Below are 26,391 nucleotides of genomic sequence, written 5' to 3'. Positions count from 1 at the left end.
AAAGGCTAAGGAAAAAGGTTTCTTTATCTGAGAGAGAAATAGAAATAATTTGTGAAATTTATTTTATCGATAAAGTTCAGTTAATTGAAGGAATGGGAGTTAGAAGAGAGTCCCACACTCAAATTTGGGTATTGGGCTACAGTGCGACTGTGTTACTGTGACTACAGAAAATGTTGGGGTAGGATTTAAGTGATCCAAAAAGTTTTGTACTGGCTTTCCATACCAGGGTTTATTTTGTGCTAAAGAAGTAAATAAAACTATAAAGATAAGAAACAGATTATTCCGTGAATGATAGGAGAGTGCAAATTAACTGTTGTACCTTTATACATTTTGTATAAAGGAGGATCTTAAGAGGTGCCTTAAATTAATAGAAAGAAAGATGACTTGTTGCTCTGGGTTCAGAAGGATCTAAAATTTCTTTTTGATAACATAGTTTTGTTGGGTGGCTGAAATGGCAAGTGGATAAACTACTTTTTTTTTTTTAAGCTATGGAAGAATTGGATGGTGATGTAGTCAGAATCTCCTCAAGAGGAAAATATGCAGAAAGGGATATTGTACAGGTGAGAGAGAAAAATTATTACTAATGTGCATTGATAAAAATAAAAATAGTTCAAATTGACGTATTTTATATGTACTAGGGATATTGATATATAAAATTTAAGAATGCATTAGATATTAGTTGATGATGCATTTCCCATTGAAGAAAGTGTTCAAAACAAGTATGCACCTAGTTCAAAACTAGTATCATAATTCATGTTACTAATTCAGTTATTATATATAGATGAAATCAAGACAAGCAAGTCTGACTAACTACATGATACATTAAAATTAATAATGACCTTTTATCTGTTTTAGCCTCACAATGTAGTATTGTACTAATGTTTGTCTTTGCACTTTTTTCGTGATTAACAGGGAACACTTCCCTAGGAATGAGTAAACAATGAATAAAGACAAACAGAAGTCAAACTACGCTTGCACTCTGTAACACTAGACATAGGGCCTTACCAAATTCATGGTCCACTATGGTCAATTTCACAGCCATAGGATTGAAAATTGGTAAATGTAACATTTTCAGAGTTTAAAACTGAAATTTCACAGTGTTGTATCTGTGGGGGTCCCAACCCAAAGGGGGATTGTGTTTGTGGTGTTGCAAACCTGTGGTGGGGGGGTGTCATAAAATTTTCACTCTCACTTCTGTGCTGCCTTCAGAGCTGGATTTCAGAGCTGCCGCAGGAGATTCCCGCAGGTGGACATGATCTGATCTCCCCTGCTGCTGGGAGTGCCCCAGCCAGGGACTCTTAGCTGCTAGTCTTGGCCATCTTGGGAGGGACATTGTTGCATTGTCACTTACAAAAGCAGATACGCTGTCAGAGTTCACACTGTATTTTGAAACCGCTTGAGAAACTAGTGTAGTTAACAGCATCCAAATAAATGCAGTCGGCGAACACTGTTGTTCACTTTCCTGTGTGTACATCTTCGGCCCTGTCAGAAATAAAATGAAACAGAACATGCAGTACATAGTTGTCTTGCTCATCTGTGGACTCATCCGAAATAATTACAAAACACTCACATGAGTTAATTGGAGACTTCATCTCCTCAAAATGTATAGCAAAAACCTTTGGAAGGTAGTTCTGTCATAGCATATTCGCACTTGGTAAACAACCGGCATTTTGTACATTCCGTTGAATGAATTCATGCAGCTTTGGGTGATCATGTTTTTTCAGTGGTATATTAGCTCTTCCCAATGCATCCACAAGTTCCATTCTAGCTAAATGACAGATCTGAGTTCTCTATCGTCTTAATAAAAAGAGAAGAAATTTGTTTTTTGTTTTATTAACTTTTTATTTACCAGCGTCAGCCAATGAAACATTGCAGCTTGTACAAAATAGTTTGTCACCATTGGCATGTAGAATTTGGCTTCCTAATTCTTTCACATGATGCACTACAGTAATCATTTTTGAGGTTTTTGATTTACTTTGGACACTCATTTTATTGTAATTGCATGTGTCTTCTTGTAGACAGTCGAGACCAACACACTATAAAACTTCCACAATGTCCATATCTACCAATCAGTGAATTGAGTCCTGACTGTGATTTGCTGCTGTCAAGTGTCAGTCAAAAAATTCTGCAAAGTACCTCACTTTTTATTTTTCTTGAAATAAGTTAATTGCAACAGGAACGGGGGGCAGTTCTCTGTACAATGTCCCCTCCCCAGGCAGCTGCAAAGAGAGGGGACAGGAAGCGAGTACAGAGGAGGGGATGCGGCGCTATCTGCAGCGGGGAGAGATGCCCAAGAGCAGCTCTGCAGGGAAAGAGCAAGTCCTGTCCCTCCCCCAGTCCAGCCAGAGCTAGGAGCCCTCTTTGCTGGGGCACTCCCAGCAGCACAGGGAAGATCAGATCCAACTCCACAAGCCTCCTCCAGCTGCAGGAACTGCTGGGGGTTGTTTCCCAGTCCCAGAGCATCCTGCAGCAGGGGGAGGCACCCAGAGATAGGTCTGGACTCCTCCTCCCCCCAAAGCAGCTGTGCAGGGGATGGACAAGTCCTGTCCCTTCCCAGCCCAGCTGGAGCTAGGAGCCCCCTTTGCTGGGGCAATCCTAGAACAAGGGGAGATTGGACCTAGGTCCACAAGTCTCTTCTAGCTCCAGGAACCTCTGAGGCTGCTGTACAGTCCCAGAGCATCCTGCAGGAGGGGGCACTTGCGTCGCTGTGGGGGAGCGGGGCAGCGGCCGCTCCCTCACTGAGCAGCAGTGGTGCCTTTTTAATTCTTTGGCGCCTTTTAAATTTTTACTCGACTGGTGGCGCTCCGGGTCTTCGGCGGCGGGTCGGGGGAGCGGAGATAAAAAAAAGGCACCACCCCCTGGTACTCATCCGGCGGCGCTTCGGGTTTTCAGCAGCACTTCTGCATCTGGTCCTTCACTCGCTCCAGTCTTCAGCATTGTGGTGGCGGGCGTGTGGCGGTCCTTTAGTGCCAAAGACCGGAGCGAGTCTTTTATCTCCACTTCCCCTATTTTTTCCACCTGGCTACGCCACTGGCAGGGGGAGGCACCTGGAGGCAGGTCTGGTCTCCCCCTACCCCTGAGAGTAGCTGTGCAGGGATGGACAAGTCCTGTTCCTTCCCAGCCCAGCCAGAGCTATGAGTCCCTTTTGCTGGGGCACTCCTAGGAACAAGGGGACATCGGATTTCACGTCTAAGTGCTTATTTCACGGTCTGTGGCACATTTTTCATGGCCGTGAAATTGGTAGGTACCCTAACTATACACGTGAAAGTAACTAAGCTTTCTTCGAGTGATTGCACACATCCATTCCATTGTAGGTATGTGCATGCCTCATGCACAGTTGTCAGAGATTTTTCCCCCAACAGTACCTGTTGGGGCAGTGTGAGCCCCCTCTGGTGCCCCTGACAACCCTCGGTTCCTTTCTTCCACCAGTGATAATTGTTGGAGCTCCAGTCTTTGCATCTGCAAGTCTTACCTCTGTAGTATCTGTAGAGTTAGTTTTCAGTCTCATGTAGTATATTTGTATAGATTTAGATATAAGAATAAGTTAAGGATAGTAATTTTCTGTAATAGGGTTAACAGTTTCCAGTTGGGTACCAGGTTCTAGTGGACTAACACCTCATTCTGCTGGCTTCAAGGCCTGTCGCTCGTGTAACAAGTCTATGCCTGTGAGTGACCTGCATCTCAGGTGCCTAAGTATCTGGAAAAGGCACATGTGAGCGACAAATGTAACATTTGTAGGGGATTCAAACCTTGATCAGAAAAGGACAGGGCTGCAAGACGCAAGTACCTACTTATGCAGTGTGCACTTCATCCAACATCGGAACTTTCCCGCTCAGAGCCGGTACTGAGCATGTCCAGTTCAGCTAGAAGTGCTCTCACTCTGTTCTGAGTTCAGAGGCAGAGCCTAGTCACAGGTACCTAAGAAGAGAAAACGTAAGTTTCCCAAACACTGAGTAACTGGGCCTTCAAAGTCTACAGTGAAGGCACCAAGCCGAGGTAAGGACCTGGAGGTGCACTCAAAGAAGAGACACTCCCAGACAGTCAATAAGCCAGAATGGAGTGCTGACTCTAGAGCCCAAGAAGGGTCCATTGAGACCAATCCCTGAGGGTTCAGTGCACCTTTCAGTACCTTAGACTCAGGAGCCCTTTCCAGTTCATTTTGCACCTGAGATTTTGGAGGCAGCCAGAGAGTTGCTTAACCTTCAGTACCAGTTTCTCCTGCTATTCAGGAATCTCACTCAGTGCCGGGATTGGAAGAAGTGCACACTTCTACAGTCCCAGCTCCAGCCTCTGTGTACCGTTAAGTACCGATGACTTCTACAGTTGTAGCTCCTCTCTGTAGATTCCATGTAGAGAGAAGCCAGCAATGATCTCACCAGTACCCACATCTCCAAATTTGGAGCTGATTGGTACTGACCGTGTCTACCTCACCGTGGCCTCAGGAAGCAAACTCCTCAACAGACTCTAAGATCGGATCATATGTGTCTCGACACGAACATACCCACCATAGTACCAGCCACAGCCTCAGAACTCTAATTACCAATGACCTGCACATAGCTGGGTCTGCCTCCATATCAGTGGCCCTTTTGGATCCCTTGGGGCTTCCCTCCACATCCTAGAGGTTCTCTATTCCCTTCCTTTCTGCTTTTCTACGTCAGCTAGGCACTGGGAGCGTCTGCAGTAAGGTCACTGTCTTCCCTCCCCTGGTACGGGGATTGGTACTATGCAGAGGGAACCATGCACTCAGGACTTTCCTGTGGATGAGTTGGAGGGGGGACCTTCTCAACAACCCTTAGCCTCTTCATCTTTGTCTTCTGATGGGGTGTTAGTGACTGGGTCTACTTCTTCCCCTCCTGATGATGTCAGGGCTCATATCAAGACTTGTTGAGGAAGGTGGCTACAGCTCTGGCTATCCAATCAAAAGGGTGCAAGAAAGGTCACACAGGCTTGTGGACGTTTTAGCCTCTGCAGGACACACTCTAGGGTTACTCTCCCTATTAATGAGCCTATCCTGGAACCTGTCAAGGTTTTATGGCAAAACCATCTTCCCTATTTCCCACTGCTAAAAGGGTGGAAAGAAGATATGTCCATTCACAGAGATTTGAGCACTTCTGTAACCACCTCCCTTCAACTTTATTCCACAGGAGGTTTACAGCTTGGGATCATAACCAGCAGACTCTGCTGAGTTGATAAGATTTAAGCCTGTGAGATAATATCCTGAAATTCAAAGACAAGCTCCTTGATGAGACAAAGCAGGAGTTAACTGCTGTGAAGTGAAGTTCATTTGCAAGCAAGTCTGGATGCTTCAGATTCTGCAGCTTGATCTTTGGCTTCCCTACCATCAGTATGCTGCATTTATATAGATTGCAGTCATCAGGTCTTCCCCTAGAGGTGCAACAAACCATTCAAGACCTCCCATTTGAAGGTCCCTTGCTCTTTTTGGATAAGACAGTTGATAATTTTATCTCCAGCATAGACACTATTCAGTCTACTTTCAATGCACTGGGTCTGCTAATCAATATAAAGAAATCTATCCTGATGCCCATTCAAAGGATTTTGTGGCAGTCCTGGATTCTACAAAGGCCAGGGCTTTCCTGTAGGAGCAGACATTCCAAATATTGCAGGTCATTGCTTTAGATCGAAAAGTGCACCCTGTTACCACCATTCGAAATTGCCTCAAACTTCTAGGGCACATGGCAGCTTGCACGTATATGGTGCAATGTGTCAGGCTGTACCTCGGAGAACTGCAGGGTTGACTAGCCTCGCTGGCCTGTCCACAAACAGACATGGTAGTTCTAGTACCTGCTCAGTTCTTGTCCTCCCTGAACTAGTCAGCAGAACCTGCAAATGTTTGCAAAGATGGTCCCTTTGCCTCTCCACAACAATTACTCCCTCTAATCACAAATGCATCAGCTCTAGGTTGGGGAGCTCACTTGGTCCCCTTCAGACTCGGAGCCTATGGCACTATATAAATATCAGGGACCTTTGGGCCATCCATTTACCTCATATGGCATTCCTTCTACATATGAAGGGGTTGAACTTGCTGGCACTCACAGACAACACAGCAGCCATATTCTATGTAAATCGGCAACGGAGAGATCATTTGACAAAGTTATGCCAGGAAGCAGTCCTCCTTTGGAATTTCTGCATTGCCAGTTCCATCAACCTGAGAACTGTTTACCTTCTGGGGGCTCAAAGTACACCACCTGAGCAAGTTGTTGCAGGTCACCAGGGGTGGTCTCTTCAGCCAGGTGTGTCCAGGTCCATTTTCCAGCTGTGGGGAACTCCCCAAGTGGACCTGTTTGCAACTAGAGCTAACAAAAAAGTAATCTTTTTGTTCCTTAAGTGAGTTATAGCCCAGGTTCACTGACAAATGCTTTCCTGTTACCCTGGTCTGCCTTCCCTCCAGTTCTGCTCCTGCCCATAGTCTTGTCCAAAGTTGTCAAGGTTCCTTCCCCACTCTGAACTCTAGGGTACAGATGTGGGGACCTGCATGAAAACCTCCTAAGCTTACTTTCACCAGCTTAGGTTAAAACTTCCCCAGGGTACAAATTAATTTTATCCTTTGTCCTTGGAATAACCTCTGCCACCACCAAACTTTAATTGGGTTTACTGGGAAACATAGTTTGGACACGTCTTCCCCCACAAAATCCTCCCAACCCTTGCACCCCACTTTCTGGGGAAGGTTTGGTAAAAATCCTCCCCAATTTGCATAGGTGACCACAGACCCAAACCCTTGGATCTTAGAACAATGAAAAAGCATTCAGTTTTCTTACAAGAAGACTTTTAATAGAAGTAAAGGAATCACCTCTGTAAAATCAGGATGGTAGATACCTTACAGGGTAATTAGATTCAAAACATAGAGAATCCCTCTAGGCAAAACCTTAAGTTACAAAAAAGACACACAGACAGGAATAGTCATTCTATTCAGCACAACTCTTTTCTCAGCCATTTAAAGAAATCATAATCTAACACATACCTAGCTAGATTACTTACTAAAAGTTCTAAGACTCCATTCCTGTTCTGTCCCCAGCAAAAGCAGCATACAGACAGACACAGACCCTTTGTTTCTCTCCCTCCTCCCAGCTTTTGAAAGTATCTTGTCTCCTCATTGGTCATTTTGGTCAGGTGCCAGCGAGGTTACCTTTAGCTTCTTAACCCTTTACAGATGAGAGGATTTTTTCTCTGGCCAGGAGGGATTTTAAAGGGGTTTACCCTTCCCTTTATATTTATGACAAAAGTCAAGCATGATTCCACTCATCTCATTCTAATAGCCTTGTCAACATAGCCTTGTCAACATTGTTTTTCCAACTCTACTATCCCTGTTAGTCAGACTTCCACTGCTAATCCCAAGAGATGTGATTTCATAAGACCATGGCCACCTCCTTCATCTCAACTTCCAGGCTCTCCACCTGACACCATAGATACTTCATGGTTGACAACCTCAGAACAAGTTAGCACTAAGGGGGTGTGGGAAGTTCTGCTAAATAGTAGGTTGCCTTCAACTAGGTCTACTTACCTTGCTAAATGGAAAAGATCCAAAGAGGTGTCCCTCCACCTCAAACTCCATTTTGCCATATCTTGGACTATCTTTTGTTTCTGAAACAAGGGTTAACTTTTTAGTTCCATAAGTGTACATTTGGCAGCTATCTCTGCTTTCCACCCTCCCATGGATAACCAATATTTTTTTTCAAACCCTGTGTCCATCAGATTTCTAAAGGGTTTGCGCGGAGTATACCCACAGGTTCACAGCCCAGTTCCACAGTGAAGTTTAAATTGAGTTCTGACAAAATCAATAGAGCCCTCCTCTAAGCCACCAGCATCTTGTTCTTTGTTACAGTTGTCTATAAAGGTGGCTTTCTTGGTTGCTATAACCTCGGCCAGGAGAGTAAGGGAATTGCAAGCTTTAGTATCAAAGCCTCTCTAATACAGTTTTCTTTAGGGACAAGGTTTCCTTCGACCTCACCCAAAATTCTTGTCTAAAGTGGTTTGCGATTTCACATTAATAGAGCAATTTATTTACCAACTTTCTTTCCAAAGCCTCATTTGAGTAAAGGGGTAAGCCTCATTTACCTGGATCAGGCTCTCAGCTCTTCATTGCAATTTCACTCAGAGTAAATGGCCATGCAGTACCTGCCCAAAGGATCTCTTCCTGGATTTCCAGCTGTATTAATTTATACTACTGATTGGCTGATATTGCACCTCAAAGTAAAGTGATGGCTCACTCAACCAGGTTTCAGGCAACTTCCACAGAATTTTTGGCTCATGTTCTCATGCTAAACATTTGTAGGGCAGCAACCTGGTTGTTGGTCCCTCCATTTGCCTCTCATTATGCCATCTCTCAACAATCGAGAGACCGTTCCAGATTTGGTTAGGTAGTCCTACAAAGCCCTTTTCAAGTAGACTCCAAGCCACCCTCCAATTCAAACTGCTTGTGAGTCACCTACAATGGAGTGGACATGTGCAATCACTCAAAGGTGAAAAAATGGTTACCTGCCTTTCTGTAACTATTGTTCTCCAAGATGTGTTGCACATGTCCATTCCATGACCCACCCTCCTTCCCCTCTCTATCAGTGTCTTTTGGGTCAGAAGGAACTGAGGGTGTCGGGGGCAGCGCAACTCTTTATACCTTCATGCAGCAGTGTAAGGCATGAGAGGGCGTTCATGCTGCCTCAGTGGGCATTGCTGGGGGAAAAATTTCTGACAACTGTCAGTGGAATAGACGTGCAACATATCTCAAAAGAACAATGGTTACAGAAAGGAAGGTAACTTTTTTTTCAATTGTTTTAGAAGTAGCTATTATTTCAGAAATGTAAGGAATATCCTTTTTTGTTTTTTGCAACATTTGGAGAAAATATCTGCTGGGTAAGACAGGCATGCCAAACTTGAGCCACAATGCAAATGTGATATTAAGATTTGCTGGAGTCTCTTCTGGATTTTAGATTCAGTTTTGGCAGAAGGATGGCTGTAAAATTGGAGGTGGAGGGAAGACACAAAACTCCAAAGTAATCAGAGAAGAGAAATACTTCCTTCACCATCACTACCATAGCAATTCTTGGTGATCAAGGATAAACTCCATATATTCTTCATTCATGTGATGACTACAGCAGTGTCTCCAACCAGCAAACAGCAATTTTGCAGTCTAACTATAAACATAACTAAACAGTTTTTTAAACATTGGTAACACATTTTAATATTTCCTAGCAAAATGATAACTTGTGAAAACACAGTTTACCTAAAAGACTAATCCCACGCTCAATGGTAAGGCACAAACAGCAATGCACAATTAATGTTGTTGTTTTTTTAATTTCTTTAGCATTCTTGGAGAATCCAAAACATTTTAAAAAAAACCTCATTCATTTATATTCACTATTAATATGTTTAATTCAGAGCCCTGATACAAATCAGTAAGACACTTAATTAGCTGAAGGCAATATTATTTTGTGCTCTTGATGTTTTGGCTAAGTAATAGTAAGAAAGATAAATCAAATATCTAAATAAATAAAAAGGGATGTCATCAAACCCTTTAAATCCAGCATGACCTTTATACTCACTGGTAGGGATTTGATCTAAAATCCCGTTAGTATAGTATCTAACTGTCAGACTAGAAAACATTGATTTGCTTTTTATAAAATTAACAACTTAGTTAAATGTAAAGTCAGAAGAATGTTTTTCTGCGTGGCGTGCTAGATTTTAACTGTTGGAACAGATGTTAAGTATCTTAATTAAACATAAATGCAGCAATGTGACTCCTAAATATGGTGGGTCACACTACGTACATTATATCAGCACTGTATGCTCTTCACTGGTTCCCTACTTACTTCTGGGGGTAATATTAGATGACCATTACGATCTTCAAAGCCAATTCTCTGCTCTTTTACCCACTCCTACCTTGTGTGTATCACATTCTTTGCAGTCTCTCTGGTGACCTCTCTCACTCCCTTTGAATGCATCTCTCTTTCCTGTTCCTTTGGGGCCTTGTCTACACTTAGGACATTTTAGAAAAACACCATTTCACACCAGTGCTACTGCTAGTTTAGCTGAACTGGTGGTAGAACAAGTGGACATTCTAAAGTGTAGACACAATCTTTTTCTGCCTTTTTCTTTCTCCCTGCACCTCTCTCATTTGCTGTCTTCTACTACTACTGACTAGTCAATGTATTTATCTTTCTCTTGGCAGTTCTTTCTGAGCAGCATTAATGCATTCTTGTCTTCCTTAGTCTGCAGACAGCATGAAGTAGTTCTAAGCTGCGTGAATAGTAGAGCCGGTTGAGACTCACAATGTTTCACTTAAGATCGTTTGCATTTTTGAAATTTGGGTTCTTTCTGCATCAGAATAAAACAAAATTTGCCAAAATTTCTTGGTGAATTGCAAAATTCATTTCTGAAACACCAAAACGTGGTGGTTCCAAAATTAAATATGTTCAACTGACTGGTCACTAAATGTTGTTTGCAGTGTTGTTATAGCCACGTTAGTCCCAGGATATTAGAGACACAAGGTGAGTGAGGTAATATCTTTTATTAAACTAACTTCTGTTGATGAAAGAGACAAGCTTTCAAGTTACACAGGCCCAAAAGCTTGTCTCTAACTTGTAAGTCAGTCTCTTTCACCAACAGAAATGGGTCCAGTAAAAGATATTACTTCACCCACCTGGTCACTGAATCTTAGTTTCACTGAGCTACTGCTGGAGCTCCCAGAGTCTGCTGTTCTGGAGTAGCCTTGCCATGCAGACTGTCCTGAAGCCAGGAACCCTGGGACTTCCAAACTCCCGACTAGCTCCCTGGCTGCCCGACTCCTGAGCAGTCAGCCTTGTGAGCCAGTTTACCTGGGAGATTGTAGCCCTGGGATCCCTGGCTCCAGGGCATTCCATATGGCAAGTCTGCCCCACATCCATGGACCCTGTAAGTCAGTCCAGTATTGCCAGGCCCCCTGCTCTGCAAAAGGGAGCCTGGCGGAGCAGGGAACATAGCTGCACCAGGAGCTCTAGAGCCACATAGGGCTCCTGGGGCTAGGAAGCTCCCTGCCATGGAGCTGTGGTCACTGGAACACAGGCACATTTTCATTGGAAATCTATTTTGATGTTCTGTTTAGCCAAATCTATTACAGATTCGACAAACAATTTGCTTCAGCAAAGTGGCATTTTCTGATTAAACTAAATTCATCAGAATATTTCCAACCAGCTCTAGTGAATAGGAATAGAAACCTTAAAGATGGCAATGGCAACTATTTAATTGCTGATCATTTTAGTAGAAGCATCCAGATGGTGTATTTAACCCATAATCTCAAACTGCCGCACTTGCTTTCCTAATTTTTTAAAATTTCTAGCTTTCTCTAGGAGAGTTGCAAAATTATGTGAATTCAGAAATATGCAACACATCAAAGACTAAAAATGTATGGGCGCTATAAAATAAATTAAATGTTTAATATCAAAATAAATAACAAAAATCATACAGTACTGGCTGTATGATTCATACTTCTATTTAGTTAATTAAATCTTACTTTAAACATTTGAATAAATATGCTGCAGAATTTTCAATTTATCACACAAGACACCCACAGAATCATAGACTTTGCTGCAAAAATTATTAGGTACTGGTAGCCGCAGTAGTACCCTTGAACTCAGCCATTTCCTTTGCACACATGGATATGTACATGGTCAAGACTCCCTGTGGCTTCTACAATCTCTGTGATATCAATATGATCAAGATAATTTTCTTAAATACTAGTGATGTTAATCCTCTACAGACTGAGTTTTCAAATCCTTGCTGTCTTTCCTTCCCTTAACAGATAAAACTTGCAAGAGAAGGTTATTAAATATATTGGGGTTCCCTTTAGAACAAGAATCTTTCAAGGTGGATAGCACACAAAAGCCTGCGAAGTAACAAGGCAGCTGTGCCTAGTGTTGCCATGCAGAGTACCAGATTGAGGAGAACCCTTGGGATTACTCAGTGGTGCCAGTTGAGGGAGAGATTGGTGGAAAGAGGGCAACCCCCCGCAAGGTTTTTGCACTTACTCAAATTTCTACAGGCTGCAGAGTCAGCGGGGCATTGCCCAACCAGAACTCAACACAGTATTCCAGTAATTGTTGCACTATACCAAATACAAAGATAAAATAACTCCTACTTGAGATTCTCCTGTTTATGCATACCAGGATTGCATTAACCCTTTTGGCCACAGTGTCACACTGGAATCTCAAGTTCAGCTGATTATCCATCGCAACCCCCAAATCTTTTTCAGAGTCACTGCTTCCTATATAAGGCCATATCTGCTGTGTCTCTCACCTGCTAGCCCTTCTAAGCAAGAAAACATTTTAATAAACTGATATTGGTGTAGACAAAACATGGAGCCTGCTGGTGAACTTACTTAGAGGTAGTAGTGTTGGTAAATGTAAGACAAGTCCCAAATTCATTGCCATGCCAGTTAATTTACAGAAATTACAACAGCTGGGCTATAGTGAAACCCTAGTAAATACTCCACTACATGCACTTGACATGGTTTTCAGGCCCCTCACCATAACTGTAATCCCTTCACTTTCCTTGCTGCAGCTCTCCAGCCGTTACACCTCTCCCCCATTCCTTTGGGTCAGATGTACTCATTGGTGATGGTGATTGTGAAATGTTCAGGGAGATTAGAGAGGCTACAAAAACAGAAAGCCCACAATAATGGGGGATTTCAACTATTCCCATATTGACTGGGAACAAGGCACCTCAGAACAAAAATTTCTAGACACCATTAACGATTGCTTCTTGGAGCAGCTAATCCTGAAACCCACAAGTGAGACAATTCTTGATTTAGTCCTAACTAGAGCACAGGATCTGATCCAACAAGTGAATATAGTTGAACTGTTCAGTAATAGCATCCAGAATGTAATTAAATTTAAAATCCTTGGTTGAGGGGAAATAACAAACCCACAAACAGTAACATTTAACTTCTAAAAGAGGAACTATACACAAGTGAGGAAGACAGTTAAATGGAAATTAAAAAGAACAGTCACAAGAGTGAAATGCCTGCAAACTGCATTTCAAAAAATGCCATAATAAAGACTCATTAAATATATACACCAAATTAAAAAAACAGCAAGAGGATCAAAAAATGCCACCATGGCTAAACACTAGAGTAGAAGAGGTAATTAGAGGCTAAAAGGTATCCTTGAAAATTGGAAATCAAATCCTACTGAGGAAAACAGAAAAGAGCATAAATTCTGGCAAATAAAGTCTAAAGGTACAAATAGGCAGGCCAAAGAAGAATTTGAAGAGCAACTAGCAAAAGAGACAAAAAAGTTTAAGTACATCAGAAGCAGGAAGTCTGTCAAACAATCAGTGGAGCCATTGGACGATCGAGGTTCTAAAGGAGCACTCAAGGAAGACAAACACTCTTGCGGAAAAGCTAAATGAATGCTTTGCAGTAGTCTTCACTACAGAGGATGTGAGGGAGAATCTCAAACCTGAGCCATTCTTTTTGGGTGACAAATCTGAGGAACTGTCCCAGATTGAGGTGTTGATAGAGGACATTTTGGAACAAATCAATAAATTAAACACTAATAAGTCACCAGGGCCAGATGATGTTCACCCAAGCATTCTGAAGGAACTCAAATATGAAATTGCAGAACTACTGACTGTGGTATGTAACCTATTGCTCAAATCAGCCTCTGCACCAGATGACTGCAGGATAGCTAATGTAATGCCAATTTAAAAAAAAAAAGGCTCCAGAGGCAATCCTGGCAATTACAGGCCAGTAAGACTAACTTCAGTACCAGGCAAACTGGTTGAAACTAAAGGAACAGAATGATCAGATACATAGATGAACACAATATGTTGGAGAACAGGCAACACCGCTTTTGTAAAGGGAAATCATGTCTCACCTATCTACTAGAATTCTTTGAGGGTGTCAGAAAGCATGTGTATAAATGTGATCCAGTTGATATAATGTACTTGGACTTTCAGAAAGTAAGCAGTCATGGGATAAGAGGGAAGGTCCTCTGATGGATCAATAACTGTATAAAAGATAAGAAATGAAGGGTAGGAATAAATGGTCAGTTTTCACAATGGAGAGAGGTAAATAAAGGGCCCCCAATGGATCGGTCCTGAGACCTGTGCTGCTCAACATATTAATAAACGATGTGGAAAAGGGACTGAACAGTGAGGTCACAACATAGGCAGATGATGCAAAATTACTCAAAATAGTTAAGTCCAAAGCTGACTGCGAAGCGTTGCAAAGGAGTCTCACAAAACTCAGTGACTGGGCAACCAAAATGGCAGATGAAATTCAATGTTGATAAATGCAAAGTAATGTACATTAGAAAATATAATCCCAAATATACATACAAAATGATGGGGTGTAAATTAGCTGTTACCACTCAAAAAAAAAATCTTGGAATCATCATGGATAGTTCTTTGCCAACATTTGCTCAGTGTGCAGTAGGAGTCAAAAGAGCTGATGGACTGTTAGGAACCATTAGGAAAGGGATTAACAAAAATATCATAATGCCACTATATAAATCCATGGTACACCCACATCTTGAATACTGTGTGCAGTGCTGGTTGCCCCCTCTCTTAGAATTGGAGAAAATACAGATAAGGGCAACAAAATGATTAGGGGCCTGGAACATCTTCCATATGAGGAGAGATTAAAAACACCAGGACTGTTCATCATAGAAGAGAGATGACTTGGGGGTACATGATAAAGGTCTATAAAATCATGAATGGTGTGGAGAAGAAAGTGAACTAGGAACTGTTGTTTACTTTTTCACATAACACAAGCACTGGGCACCAATGAAATTAAATGGCAGCAGGTTTAAAAGGCAGTACTTCACACAATGCACAGTCAACCTGTAGAACTCACTGTGAATGCCAAAAGTATAGTTGGGCTCAAAAAAGAATTAGAAGGATAGGTCCATCAATGGCTATTAGCCAAGATGGTCAGGGATGCAGTCCCATGCTCTGGATGTCCCTAAATCTCTGCCAGAAGCTGGAACCGGATGACAGGGGATGGATCACTCGATAATTGCCCTGTTGTGTTCATTCCCCCTGCAACATCTGGCACTGGCCATGGTTGGAAGACCGAATTTTGTGCTAGATGGACCATTGATCTGATCTAGCATGGCCATTCTTATGTTCTTACATTTCTACTGTAAAATAGATGTAGAATGGAATCAAATTTATTTATTTTATAAAAACTTCAGTCTTTTATACATAATAAAGTAGCAAAAAAAATCAAGCCCTTTTATTTAAAAAAAAGAAATTACCTTTGAAAGTCACCTTTAAAGCACTTTCTGTTTATATATTCTCCTTGGATCTACTAGCATCCTGAAAAGTCTTATCCTCTTGCATCAAGAGGATATGCATAAGGGGAAAAAATACACAAAATTATTTATAAGAAATAGCTTTTCTGGGATGAAAAAGAATTGTTGCCTCTGCTCATCCCCATATAGGAAATTGGAAGTTAAATATGCCCTAATATAAGTCCTATATGGTATGATGAAACTAATAGCCCAAATTGTCTATTCTGTTCCATTCCATTCCATTCATTCAGTGCTGCTCAGGCAGCAAAGTGAGTGGATTCTGGCTGCAAAGGGCCAGTAGAGAATCCCTGTTGTGTAAAAGAATTCTCTACTGGCAATAACTCTGACAGAAGTGTCTCCTCATGTAGAGGTATTGTTGAGAGAGTGATGGGGTATGACTGGGGTAGGATGTAGCAATGCTACACTACACTAGTTCTCCACTAATATAAATCAGAAAAGCTCCTCAGTTGCCCTAATGAACCCTAGAGCTGGGTGGTATAGGACCAGGAAGCTGCAAGTATCTCTCTTGAGTGTCTCCCCAGCCTCATTCCCTGCAGAACTCTAGTGAGGGGAATGGATCCCTTTGAAAAGGACATAAGAATGGCCATACTGGGTCAGACCAAAGGTCCATCCAGCCCAGTATTCTGTCTACCGACAGTGGCCAATGCCAGGTGCCCCAGAGGGAGTAAACCTAAAATGTAATGATCAAGTGATCTGTCTCTCTCCTGCCATCCATCTCCACCCTCTGACAAACAGAGGCTAGGGACACCATTCCTTACCCATCCTGGCTAATAGCCATTAATGGACTTAACCTCCATGAATTTATCCAGTTCTCTTTTAAACCCTGTTATAGTCCTAGCCTTCAGGCAAGGAATTCCACAGGTTGACTGTGCGCTGAGTGAAGAAGAACTTTTATTTGTTTTAAACCTGCTGCCCATTAATTTCATTTGGTGGCCCCTAGTTCTTACATTATGGGAACAAGTAAATAACTTTTCCTTATTCACTTTCTCCACACCACTCATGATTTTATATACCGCTATCATATCCCCCTTTAGTCTCCTCTTTTCCAAGCTGAAAAGTCCTCGTCTCTTTAATCTCTCCTCATATGGGACCTGTTCCAAACCCCTAATAATTTCAGTTACCATTCTCTGAACCTTTTCTAAAGCCTGTATATCTTTTTTTAGATGAGGGGACTACATCTGTACACAGTATTCAAGATGTGGGCGTACCATGGATTTATATAAGGGCAATAAGATATTCTCCATCTTATTCTCTATCCCTTTTTTAATGATTCCTAACATCCCGTTTGCTTTTTTGACTGCGACTGCACGCTGTTTGGACGTCTTCAGAGAACTATCCACGATGACACCAAGATCTTTCTCCTGATTAGTTGTAGCTAAATTAGCCCCCATCATACTGTATGTATAGTTGGGGTTATTTTTTCCAATGTGCGTTACTTTACATTTATCCACATTAAATTTCATTTGCCATTTTGTTGCCCAATCACTTAGTTTTGTGAGATTTTTTGAAGTTCTTCACAGTCTGCTTTGGTCTTAACTATCTTGAGCAATTTAGTATCATCTGCAAACTTTGCCACCTCACTGTTTACCCCTTTCTCCAGATCCTTTATGAATAAATTGAATAGGATTGGTCCTAGGACTGACCCTCGGGGAACACCACTAGTTACCCCTCTCCATTCTGAATATTTACCATTTATTCCTACCCTTTGTTCCCTGTCTTTTAACCAGTTCTCAGTCCATGAAAGGATCTTCCCTCTTATCCCATGACAACTTAATTTATGTAAGAGCCTTTGGTGAGGGACCTTGTCAAAGGCTTTCTGGAAGTCTAAGTACACTATGTCCACTGGATCCCCCTTGTCCACGTGTTTGTTGACCCCCTCAAAGAACTCTAATAGATTAGTAAGACATGATCTCCCTTTACAGAAACCATGTTGACTTTTGCACAACAATTTATGTTCTTCTATGTGTCTGACAATTTTATTTTTTACTATTGTTTCAACTATTTTGCCCGGTACTGATGTTAGATTTACTGGTCTGTAATTGCCGGGATCACCTCTGGAGCCCTTTTAAAATATTGGCGTTACATTAGCTATCTTTCAGTCATTGGGTACAGAAGCTGATTTAAAGAACAGGTTACAAACCATAGTTAATAGTTCCGCAATGTCACATTTGAATCCTTTCAGAACTCATGGGTGAATGCCATCTGGTCCCAGTGAGTTGTTACTGTTAAGTTTCTCAATTAATTCCAAAACCTCCTCTCATGACACTTCAATCTGTGACAATTCCTCAGATTTGTCACCTATAAAACACGGCTCAGGTTTGGGAATCTTCCTAACATCCTCAGCCATGAAGACTGAAGCAAAGAATTCATTTAGTTTTTCCGCGATGACTTTATAGTCTTTAAGTGCTCCTTTTGTATCTCAATCGTCCAGGGGCCCCACTGCTGGTTTAACAGGCTTCCTGCTTCTGATGTACTTAAAAAACATTTTGGTATTACCTTTCAAGTTTTTGGCTAGCTGTTCTTCAAACTCCTTTTTGGCTTTTCTTATTACATTGAATTTGGCAGTGTTTATGCTCCTTTCTATTTACCTCACTAGGATTTGACTTCCACTTTTTAAAAGATGTCTTTTTATCTCTCACTGCTTCTTTTACATGGTTGTTAAGCCACGGTGGCTCTTTTTTAGTTCTTTTACTGTGTTTTTTAATTTGGGGTATACATTTAAGTTGGGCCTCTATTATGGTGTCTTTGAAAAGTGTCCATGCAGCTTGCAGGGATTTCACGCTAGTCACTGTGCCTTTTAATTCCTGTTTAACTAACCTTCTCATTTTTGCATAGTTCCCCTTTCTGAAATTAAATGCCACAGGACAAAGCAACAGGCAAAGTATGCCACCCTGTAACCACTTAAAAATACATGTTTAGAAATGGAAAGGCTTGAAAAAGGCCTCTCAAGTAGTACCCATAAATATGTGACATTTGTAGGTTACAACAGAGATGAAAACAGAGAGTAAATACCAATTGCAGTTGCTGTTATCCCAGTACTAGGGCAGTGGGCTGCTGATGAAGGGGGGAGGGGGGATGTTTCTGTCACAGAAAGGGCTCTATCCTCATTTTGTAAATTAAGTAATAAATGGAAATAATCCAGTAAAAAACTATTATTAAATTTTGGCATGATAATTAAATATGTATTATCATTAATCAATCTAGAGCTAGAAATAAGTTGTTAATACTTAATTTTTATAACAGTAGCACCTTCTGATTATGGACAGCTCAGGGCCCCATTGCACCAGGCACAACTTGCACATATACTAAAAGATAATCCATAGCCAAAAGAATCTTAGACAAGATGCAGTAAGTGAGTGTGACACATTTGGGGAATGGAAAAAGGATGAAAACGGTAGCAGTAACATGAGCAAGTTTTGTATAGATTAGTTGTATGCAGCATTACTCACCACCTGAGCAGCCATTATCTGTTTCAATTGTTCTATCGGTATCTTGGCAGAAATGAGTTTTAAGGAGGCATTTGTAGGAAGATAAGGTGATAGCTTTACTGATTTTGATAGGGAGTTTTTCCTATGCATAAGGGGCAGCACACAGGAGAAAGAGTGGGGTGATGTGAGAATGACCAGTCAAGCAGATGATCTTAGGAGCAGCAGAAACAAATTAGAGATAGTAAATACCTGATAAGACTACATGTGTTGTCAATACTATATCATTGTTTTCTAGAATAGTAAGGAAGGGAACAGTTCATATTTATACCAAAAACATAGTAGAAGGGATTAATGGCTCATTACAGTAGAGATTAGGATCAGCTAAAATGCTCTTTCCCCCATACACCTTTTTATGGAAGAGGATATATTCATCTGCTTGAGGCAACAGTGGCTTGACAAATTTGAAGTGTTGTGGAAGGCTTGCAATAATTACTATTATCTGATTATGGTTTACTTTTTAAAACATATGCAGTCTGAAGCAAAATTAACATTCCTGCAGATACCTGCTTTAAGTTTATTAATTATCTAAAACAAAACTTTCCTATCTCCAAATCTCTTATTTCTATTAGGGCTGTCAAAAAAATAATAAAAATAATCACAATCAATTGTGAGATTTTAAAGAAGTCATGATTTGTCACAGTTTTAATTGCATTATTAACAGTGATAGAATACCAATTTAAATTTATTATAAATATTTGGATGTTTTTCTACATTTTTAAATGTATTGATTGCAATGACAACACAGAATATAAAGGGTACAGTGTTCATTTTATATTATTTTTGTTACAAATATTTGCACTGTGTGCTAAAGGCCCCATGGCCCACGCGGCAGGTTCTGGGCAGGGCCCAGGGTCCCGGCTGCCCAGCCTGGCAGGATCCAGGGCCCCAGCTGCCCAGCCCTGCGCAGCCTCCCAGACCCAGGACTCCACTCCTGTCCCCACTTTGTGAAGGGGTCTCTGGGTGGAGGGCAGCCCACAATGATAAATAGGTTGGGAACCTTTGCTCTAAAGTTTTGCATTGTTTTGTTTTTGAATGTAGTTATGTTAAAAAAAGAAAAAATCAACATTTGTAAGTTGCATTTTCACAATAAAGGGATTGCACTGCAATACTTCTCTCAGGTGAAGTGAAAAATACTATTTCTTTGTTTTTGTTTTTACAGTGAGAATATTTGTAATCAAAAATAATAAAATAAAGCGAACACTGTACACTTTGTATTCTGTGTTGTAATTGAAATCAATATTTGAAAATGTAGAAAAACATCCAAAAATATCTGTAATAAATTTAAGTTGGTATTCTATTTTTATTTACAGTGTGATTAAAATAGTTTGTTTTGCATTAATCACCTGCATTAACTGCGATTGACAGACCTAATTTTTATATTGTATGATATGTTTGCATATACACAATGGAATATATGATGTATAATGTATCTTTTTTTTTTTTATTTTAGTTTGTGCCATTCCGGGATTACATTGACAGAAGTGGAAACTATATATTGAGCATGGCCAGACTTGCTAAAGATGTCTTAGCTGAGATCCCAGACCAGTTTCTCTCTTACATGAGGGTCAGAGGAATCAAGCCATCACCTGCACCACCTCCATACACACCCCCTCTTCATGTGTTACAGACTCAGATATGACTACTCCGAAATGGTTAACACTTACCACAAACCATGTAGAGCTACTGACTCAGTGCTTCAGTGCTGGTGCACTTTAAAGAACCAGTGAATTGAGACTGTTGTCTGTCTGGATGAAGTAGTAGCTTGCGATAGGTTTTTGGATCGAAACAAATTCTCTTCATATACCAAAATTCTCAATATGGTTGCATGAGCAACTGAAAAGCTTTTAAACGCTATTCTCTTCAAGTCTCATTTTTTTCTGAATGAAAAAGCTACTTTTTCATTTATTTGTTGGGAGAAAGCACGAGTCAGTTTCAACTCGGAAGATATTGTTCTCCCTGACTACTGTGTGTATATACATATTTAGGAATGCAATTCCTCTGTATCAATGTTTACATGTTACTACTTTTTAAATTTCAATACTTTTATAAATATTCTTAAGAATAAGAGTTTGGAATATTGAATCATGTATCTTCTAACTTGCAATAGCTATAGCCACAGGAGAAGCAATATCTCTTTGAATGATTGTCCAGACAAATACAAGCGCAAAACTAAGGAAAAAGAGGACAAATACATTCATATTTCTCAATAACTGAATTGCTTCACGTAAGTGCTTAGTAGTCAATTCATCTGTCAAAATTTAAAACAGTATTTGAGAATAAGATCTGGAGATGTGAAGACTGTAACTGTATTTGACTTACTAATAAAGCTAAGCCTCAGGAAGGGGGTTATGTATTTTTCAGAGATACTCCAATTTCTAAATTTATGTAAGTTTACATTTTTTAAAATAGGTTTTGCTGGCTGAATAGAACAATTGCATATTAACGTAATGAAAGAATAATTACCTCAAGTCCCATAGCTGACTTAGTAGAATCATCTCATACTTTGCTTAATAGCATTAGCACTTTTGCATCTTAAAGCTATTTTCAAGTGATTATAACGGACATTTTATAATGAACCGTTTTAACACCCATTTAAAATGTAAAGTTGTCACCTATTGTCTAGATTGCCCATTCAAAGGGATGCTGGCTCTTAATATTTGGATTCATTGTTGTCACCTAATCACATTGCTATTTGAAGTGCACAGATGCTAATATTTCATGAATTAACTGGTTTAAAAATTGCACAGCCATATTGCTTTGTGCACAATAGTTTTGTGTATTTAAGTACCCAAAATTTTACTATATGCCTGTTCGTATCTAATTATAAAATGTTTTGCATGTACAGTTTTTACAAGAAATTCACAGTATTGTGAGTATATGTGTCAAAGATACATTTTATTTAGAATAAATGGCCTTAAATCTCACAAAATTCCTGGAAATGATTGTGAATTGCCTTCAAATTCTGTTAAGACTGAAAAATGTTTTATTTATCATTGTAACTACCTTGTAATGTGACTTTGTTTTCTTTACATATAATTGGTTTATTACTTTGTTTCTTACTCCTATATGTTGTACAATACAGTATCAAGGTAAGGCACATTTTTTAAGCATGAACAAAGATTTTTTGCTGAAAAACATATTTGCAGTATCAATGACATATAACTATGTAAGTGCAGAATCTTCCATTTTGAAATATATTAAAACTTAAAATTAAAATTAATATCTCACATTGTATATTACTTTTTTCAGATAGCTATTCTGTCATGACAAGGACTTTTTTGTAAGAACAAATCATTTTAACTTTATTTCAAACCAGTTTTTACATGAGAATGAAGTTAATTTTTTCACAAAAATGTGAGATTTTTAGTGGGCTTATGTTGCGTGAATGAAATTTAATATCTGGCAACTACTGCTATTAAGGAGAGAACTTCATATAGACTATGTATCAATCTATATTATGTTATTTTCCCTTCTATGTTGTGAATTAATTTTAAACATGCCATAATTTCTTTATAAGATGTTTTTAAACATTGCATCAATAAGTACTTCACAAGCAATTAAAGCAAATTAATATTATACAATGGTGCACCTCTGTTGTTCCAATATGATAGCTAAGTCTGTTGTTACACTTGTAATGATCAACAGGTTAAACAGCTTTTTCAGTCTCCAGCCCAAGCCACAGGTTGTCATTCTTCTATCCTCTGCTCCTATAATCATTTACTTCTCTTTATATTTTTGATTCAGCAGATATCAGACTGTGTCCAGAAAGAAAGAGGCTTATGAGGGCTATTAAATATCTTAGACCTGACTCAGATAACATTTTATAAATGCACAGCATAGTGTTAAAGCTAATTTGATTCTTTACATGTTGGCAGTATGACAGTTTTGAGATAGGTATATAACTAAAACAATTTTCCCCACAACATACACACCCATTACAGCTGCACTATTTGAGGTTTATGTATGACTGTATTGGTCTTATCTAGCTACTATTGATTTATAAATCAAACAAAAATATGAAAAGTAAAAGTAATGAATAAATGCAGTACCATCTCCCTAGTGACAAAAAGAAATGCAGGTTGGCGATATTCCCTAGATCAGTGGTGGGCAACCTGTGGCCCAACAGGGTAATAGTTTGTTTATATTTGCATGGCCACCCGCAGCTCCCAGTGGCTGCAGTTCACCGTTCCCGGTCAATGGGAGCTGCAGGAAGCGTCGTAGGTTGCAGGGACATGACATCTTAACTACAGAATTGGTGTGCATTTTTTAGATAAAGTGGAGGCAGTCATAATCTCTGCCTCCTTATTAAAAGAGATGAGATATTAGGATCCAAATTCACAAGAGGACTTAGATGCCTGACTGCCACTTTAGGCACATGAATCCCAGAATCAGTCCCACGGGGATTCAAAAAGCCTCTGCTCAGATGCTGCCAAAGCCTGTAGGAGCCCAAACTCATTCTGTCCTAATTTTTGCAGAAGTCCCTTAGGTACTTATGTTTCTGCCTCTGTATATGCACACAGCAGCCTCACCATTGGCATCCAGATTCCTAAACCCCAAAGCAATGCACAAACAAGGAGAAGATAGGCATTCCTCCTACTAACTCACCTGCAGGACTCAAACTGGTAAGCAGGCTCAAAGCAGGTTAGAGAAACACCTGTATGGGATGGTCTAGCTAGACTTGGTCCAGCCTCAGCACAGGAGGCTGGATCTGATGACCTCTCAAGGCCCCTTCCTACCCTACATTTCTAGGAGTCAGTGAAATAGAGTAGATCAATGTGCTAAAATAAAAATTAGGAAAAAAACAAAACAATGTCTCTATTTGATAGTTCAGATCAATTTTAATTCATAGAATTTATAAAAGCATTGGAGGCTTTCCAAGCACTCGCTAAATTTTCATGTTCTCTCCAAGTTTATGTCAACCCTGGGAACTGATCCAGCAAATGCAAAAGGAAAATAAGCACAAGCAGCAGAAAAGTCAAAAAGACAAAGAGTGAGAGGGACTGAAAAACAAGTGAGAAAAAATTACCAGAAAATCCCAATTCTGACTGAAATAGGATACAGAGTTTTTTCTATTTTATGAAAGAGGAGCATGAAGTTTTTGGCCCATTAGTACTGTGATCTCTCCTTTGTGCTTTCTGCACTGATCAGTCTGCTACTGATTACTTTGTATTGAGCATCTTTCTCCCTCTTCTTTTTACGCAATGTGACCCTTCAACTTGACTGACCCATACCCAACCACCCTATACCCAACTTAGCCTGACACAAGCAATGTGTATATATTGTACATAAAGCATATCAATAATACTTTTAATGCCATAATATTAACTCTGGTACCTCACACAAGCTAAATGCTCATGCATGGCTAATAGTTGCTGGAGCAAAGACATGAATTGGAAATAGCACTGCCATCTTGGGAATGACAGACAGGAGAGTGGGTGGGGAGGTTGCCTTTTTGACATATACCAATCATCATGCAAAGAACAGTTGACAAGCGGAAAACAAAACCATTTTTAAATGTAGCCACCATGCAGTATATTCCTGATAAATCATCTGTAACATTTATGGTGATAGCAAAACCTCCACATCATAAAAATAACTACGAAGAGGAAGGAAAAGACCTTATACATCCTTGAGAGGAAAACTTGAAACCTGTTATAGCCTCAAATTAATACTCAGTTGAACCAGGATGGGGTGAAGGTATAATATTATAGAAAGGGGCTCAGGGAAAAAAATCAAGGTGAAAACAATATTTTCACTATTTGGTTTTGAAGGAAAGACCCAATAGTAAGAAGTGGTTCAGGACTATTTAGAAAAGCTGGACAAGCACAAGTCCATGGGGCCGGATGCGCTGCATCCAAGGGTGCTAAAGGAGTTGGCGGATGTGATTGCAGAGCCATTGGTCATTATCTTTGAAAACTCATGGCGATCGGTGGAAGTCCCGGAAGACTGGAAAAAGGCTAATGTAGTGCCCACCTTTAAAAAAGGGAAGAAGAAGGATCCAGGGAACTACAGGCAAGTCAGCCTCATCTCAGTCCCTGGAAAAATCATGGAGCAGGTCCTCAAGGAATCAATTCTGAAGCACTTAGAGGAGAGGAAAATGATCAGGAACAGTCAGCATGGATTCACCAAGGGCAAGTCATGCCTGACTAACCTAATTGCCTTCTACGACGAGATAACTGGCTCTGTGGATGAGGGGAAAGCAGTGGATGTGTTATTCCTTGACTTTAGCAAAGCTTTTGATACGGTCTCCCTCAGTATTCTTGCCAGCAAGTTAAAGAAGTATGGGCTGGATGAATGGATCATAAGGTGCATAGAAAGCTGGCTCAATGGGTAGTGATCAATGGCTCCATGTCTAGTTGGCAGCCGGTATCAAGTGGAGTGCCCCAAGGGTCAGTCCTGGGGCTGGTTTTGTTCAATCTCTTCATTAATGATCTGGAGGATGGCGTGGACTGCACTCTCCGCAAGTTTGCAGACGACACTAAACTGGGAGGAGTGGTAGATACGCTGGAGGGTGGGGATAGGATACAGAGGGACCTAGGCAAGTTAGAGGATTGGGCCAAAAGAAATCTGATGAGGTTCAGCAAGGACAAGTGCAGAGTCCTGCACTTAGAATGGAAGAATCCCATGCACTGCTACAGACTAGGGACCGAATGGCTAGGCAACAGTTCTGCAGAAAAGGACCTAGGAGTTACAGTGGACAAGAAGCTGGATATGAGTCAACAGTGTGCCCTTGTTGCCAAGAAGGCTAACGGCATTTTGGGCTGTATAAGTAGGGGCATTGCCAGCAGATCGAGGGACATGATCGTTCCCCTCTATTCAACATTGATGAGGTCTCATCTAGAATACTGTGTCCAGTTTTGGGCCCCACACTACAAGAAGGATGTGGAAATATTGGAAAGAGTCCAGCAGAGGGCAACAAAAATGATTCGGGGGATGGAGCACATGACTTATGAGGAGAGGCTGAGGGAACTGGGATTGTTTAGTCTGCAGAAGAGAAGAATGAAGGGGGATTTGATAGCTGCTTTCAACTACCTGAAGAGGGGTTCCAAAGAGGATGGATCTAGACTGTTCTCAGTGGTAGGAGATGACAGAAGAAGGAGTGATGGTCCCAAGTTGCAGCGGGGGTGGTTTAGGTTAGATGTTAGGAAAAACTTTTTCACTGGGAGGGTGGTGAAGCACTGGAATGGGTGATGGTCTCTATGGATTCCAGAGGTGGGTGCCCATGTGTGTCATGCACCAGAACTGGAACTGTTTTGTAGTATCATAGAATATTAGGGTTGGAAGGGACCTCAGGAGGTCATCTAGTCCAACTCCCTGCTCAAAGCAGGACCAATCCCCAACTAAATCATCATCGCCAGGGCTTTGTCAAGCCTGACCTTAAAAACCTGAAAGGAAGGAGATTCCACCACCTCCCTAGGTAATGCATTCCAGTGCTTCACCACCCTCCTAGTGAAAAAGTTTTTCCTAGTAGTGTCCATTGACCCGCATGTGCATCATGTGTCATCCGCATGTCTGCATCTGAGGCTATAAAAAGCCTTGCAGGTTTATGGCGCTCCAGTTCCCTCTTACTGCCATATGGCCAGAGTCAGAACCCCTCTTCC

The 26,391-nt window shown here is 40.7% G+C and overlaps 1 protein-coding gene across 10 annotated transcripts in view; it reads left to right on the top strand.

Annotated features, from left to right (window-relative positions):
- The window catches only part of CPNE8 (copine 8), a 296,005-nt gene extending 273,995 nt beyond the window's left edge, over positions 1-22,010 (top strand). For 8 of the 10 annotated variants that reach the window (XM_073328405.1, XM_073328394.2, XM_073328393.2 and 5 more), the window contains 2 exons: positions 487-560; positions 20,241-22,010. In XM_073328405.1, coding sequence (XP_073184506.1) covers positions 487-560; positions 20,241-20,429 — 263 coding nt within the window. In that variant the 3' untranslated portion in view covers positions 20,430-22,010. The remainder of the gene's footprint in view (positions 1-486; positions 561-20,240) is intronic. The other 2 variants (XM_073328399.2, XM_073328396.1) reach the window with 2 other exon arrangements.
- The last annotated feature ends 4,381 nt before the right edge of the window (positions 22,011-26,391 follow it).

Source organism: Lepidochelys kempii, chromosome 1 (assembly GCF_965140285.1).
Source record: "Lepidochelys kempii isolate rLepKem1 chromosome 1, rLepKem1.hap1, whole genome shotgun sequence".
In the NCBI taxonomy this organism is placed as follows: Eukaryota; Metazoa; Chordata; order Testudines; family Cheloniidae; genus Lepidochelys; species Lepidochelys kempii.
The sequence above is the reverse complement of the archived record's forward strand: the minus strand, read 5'-3'. Positions and strand labels throughout refer to the sequence as shown.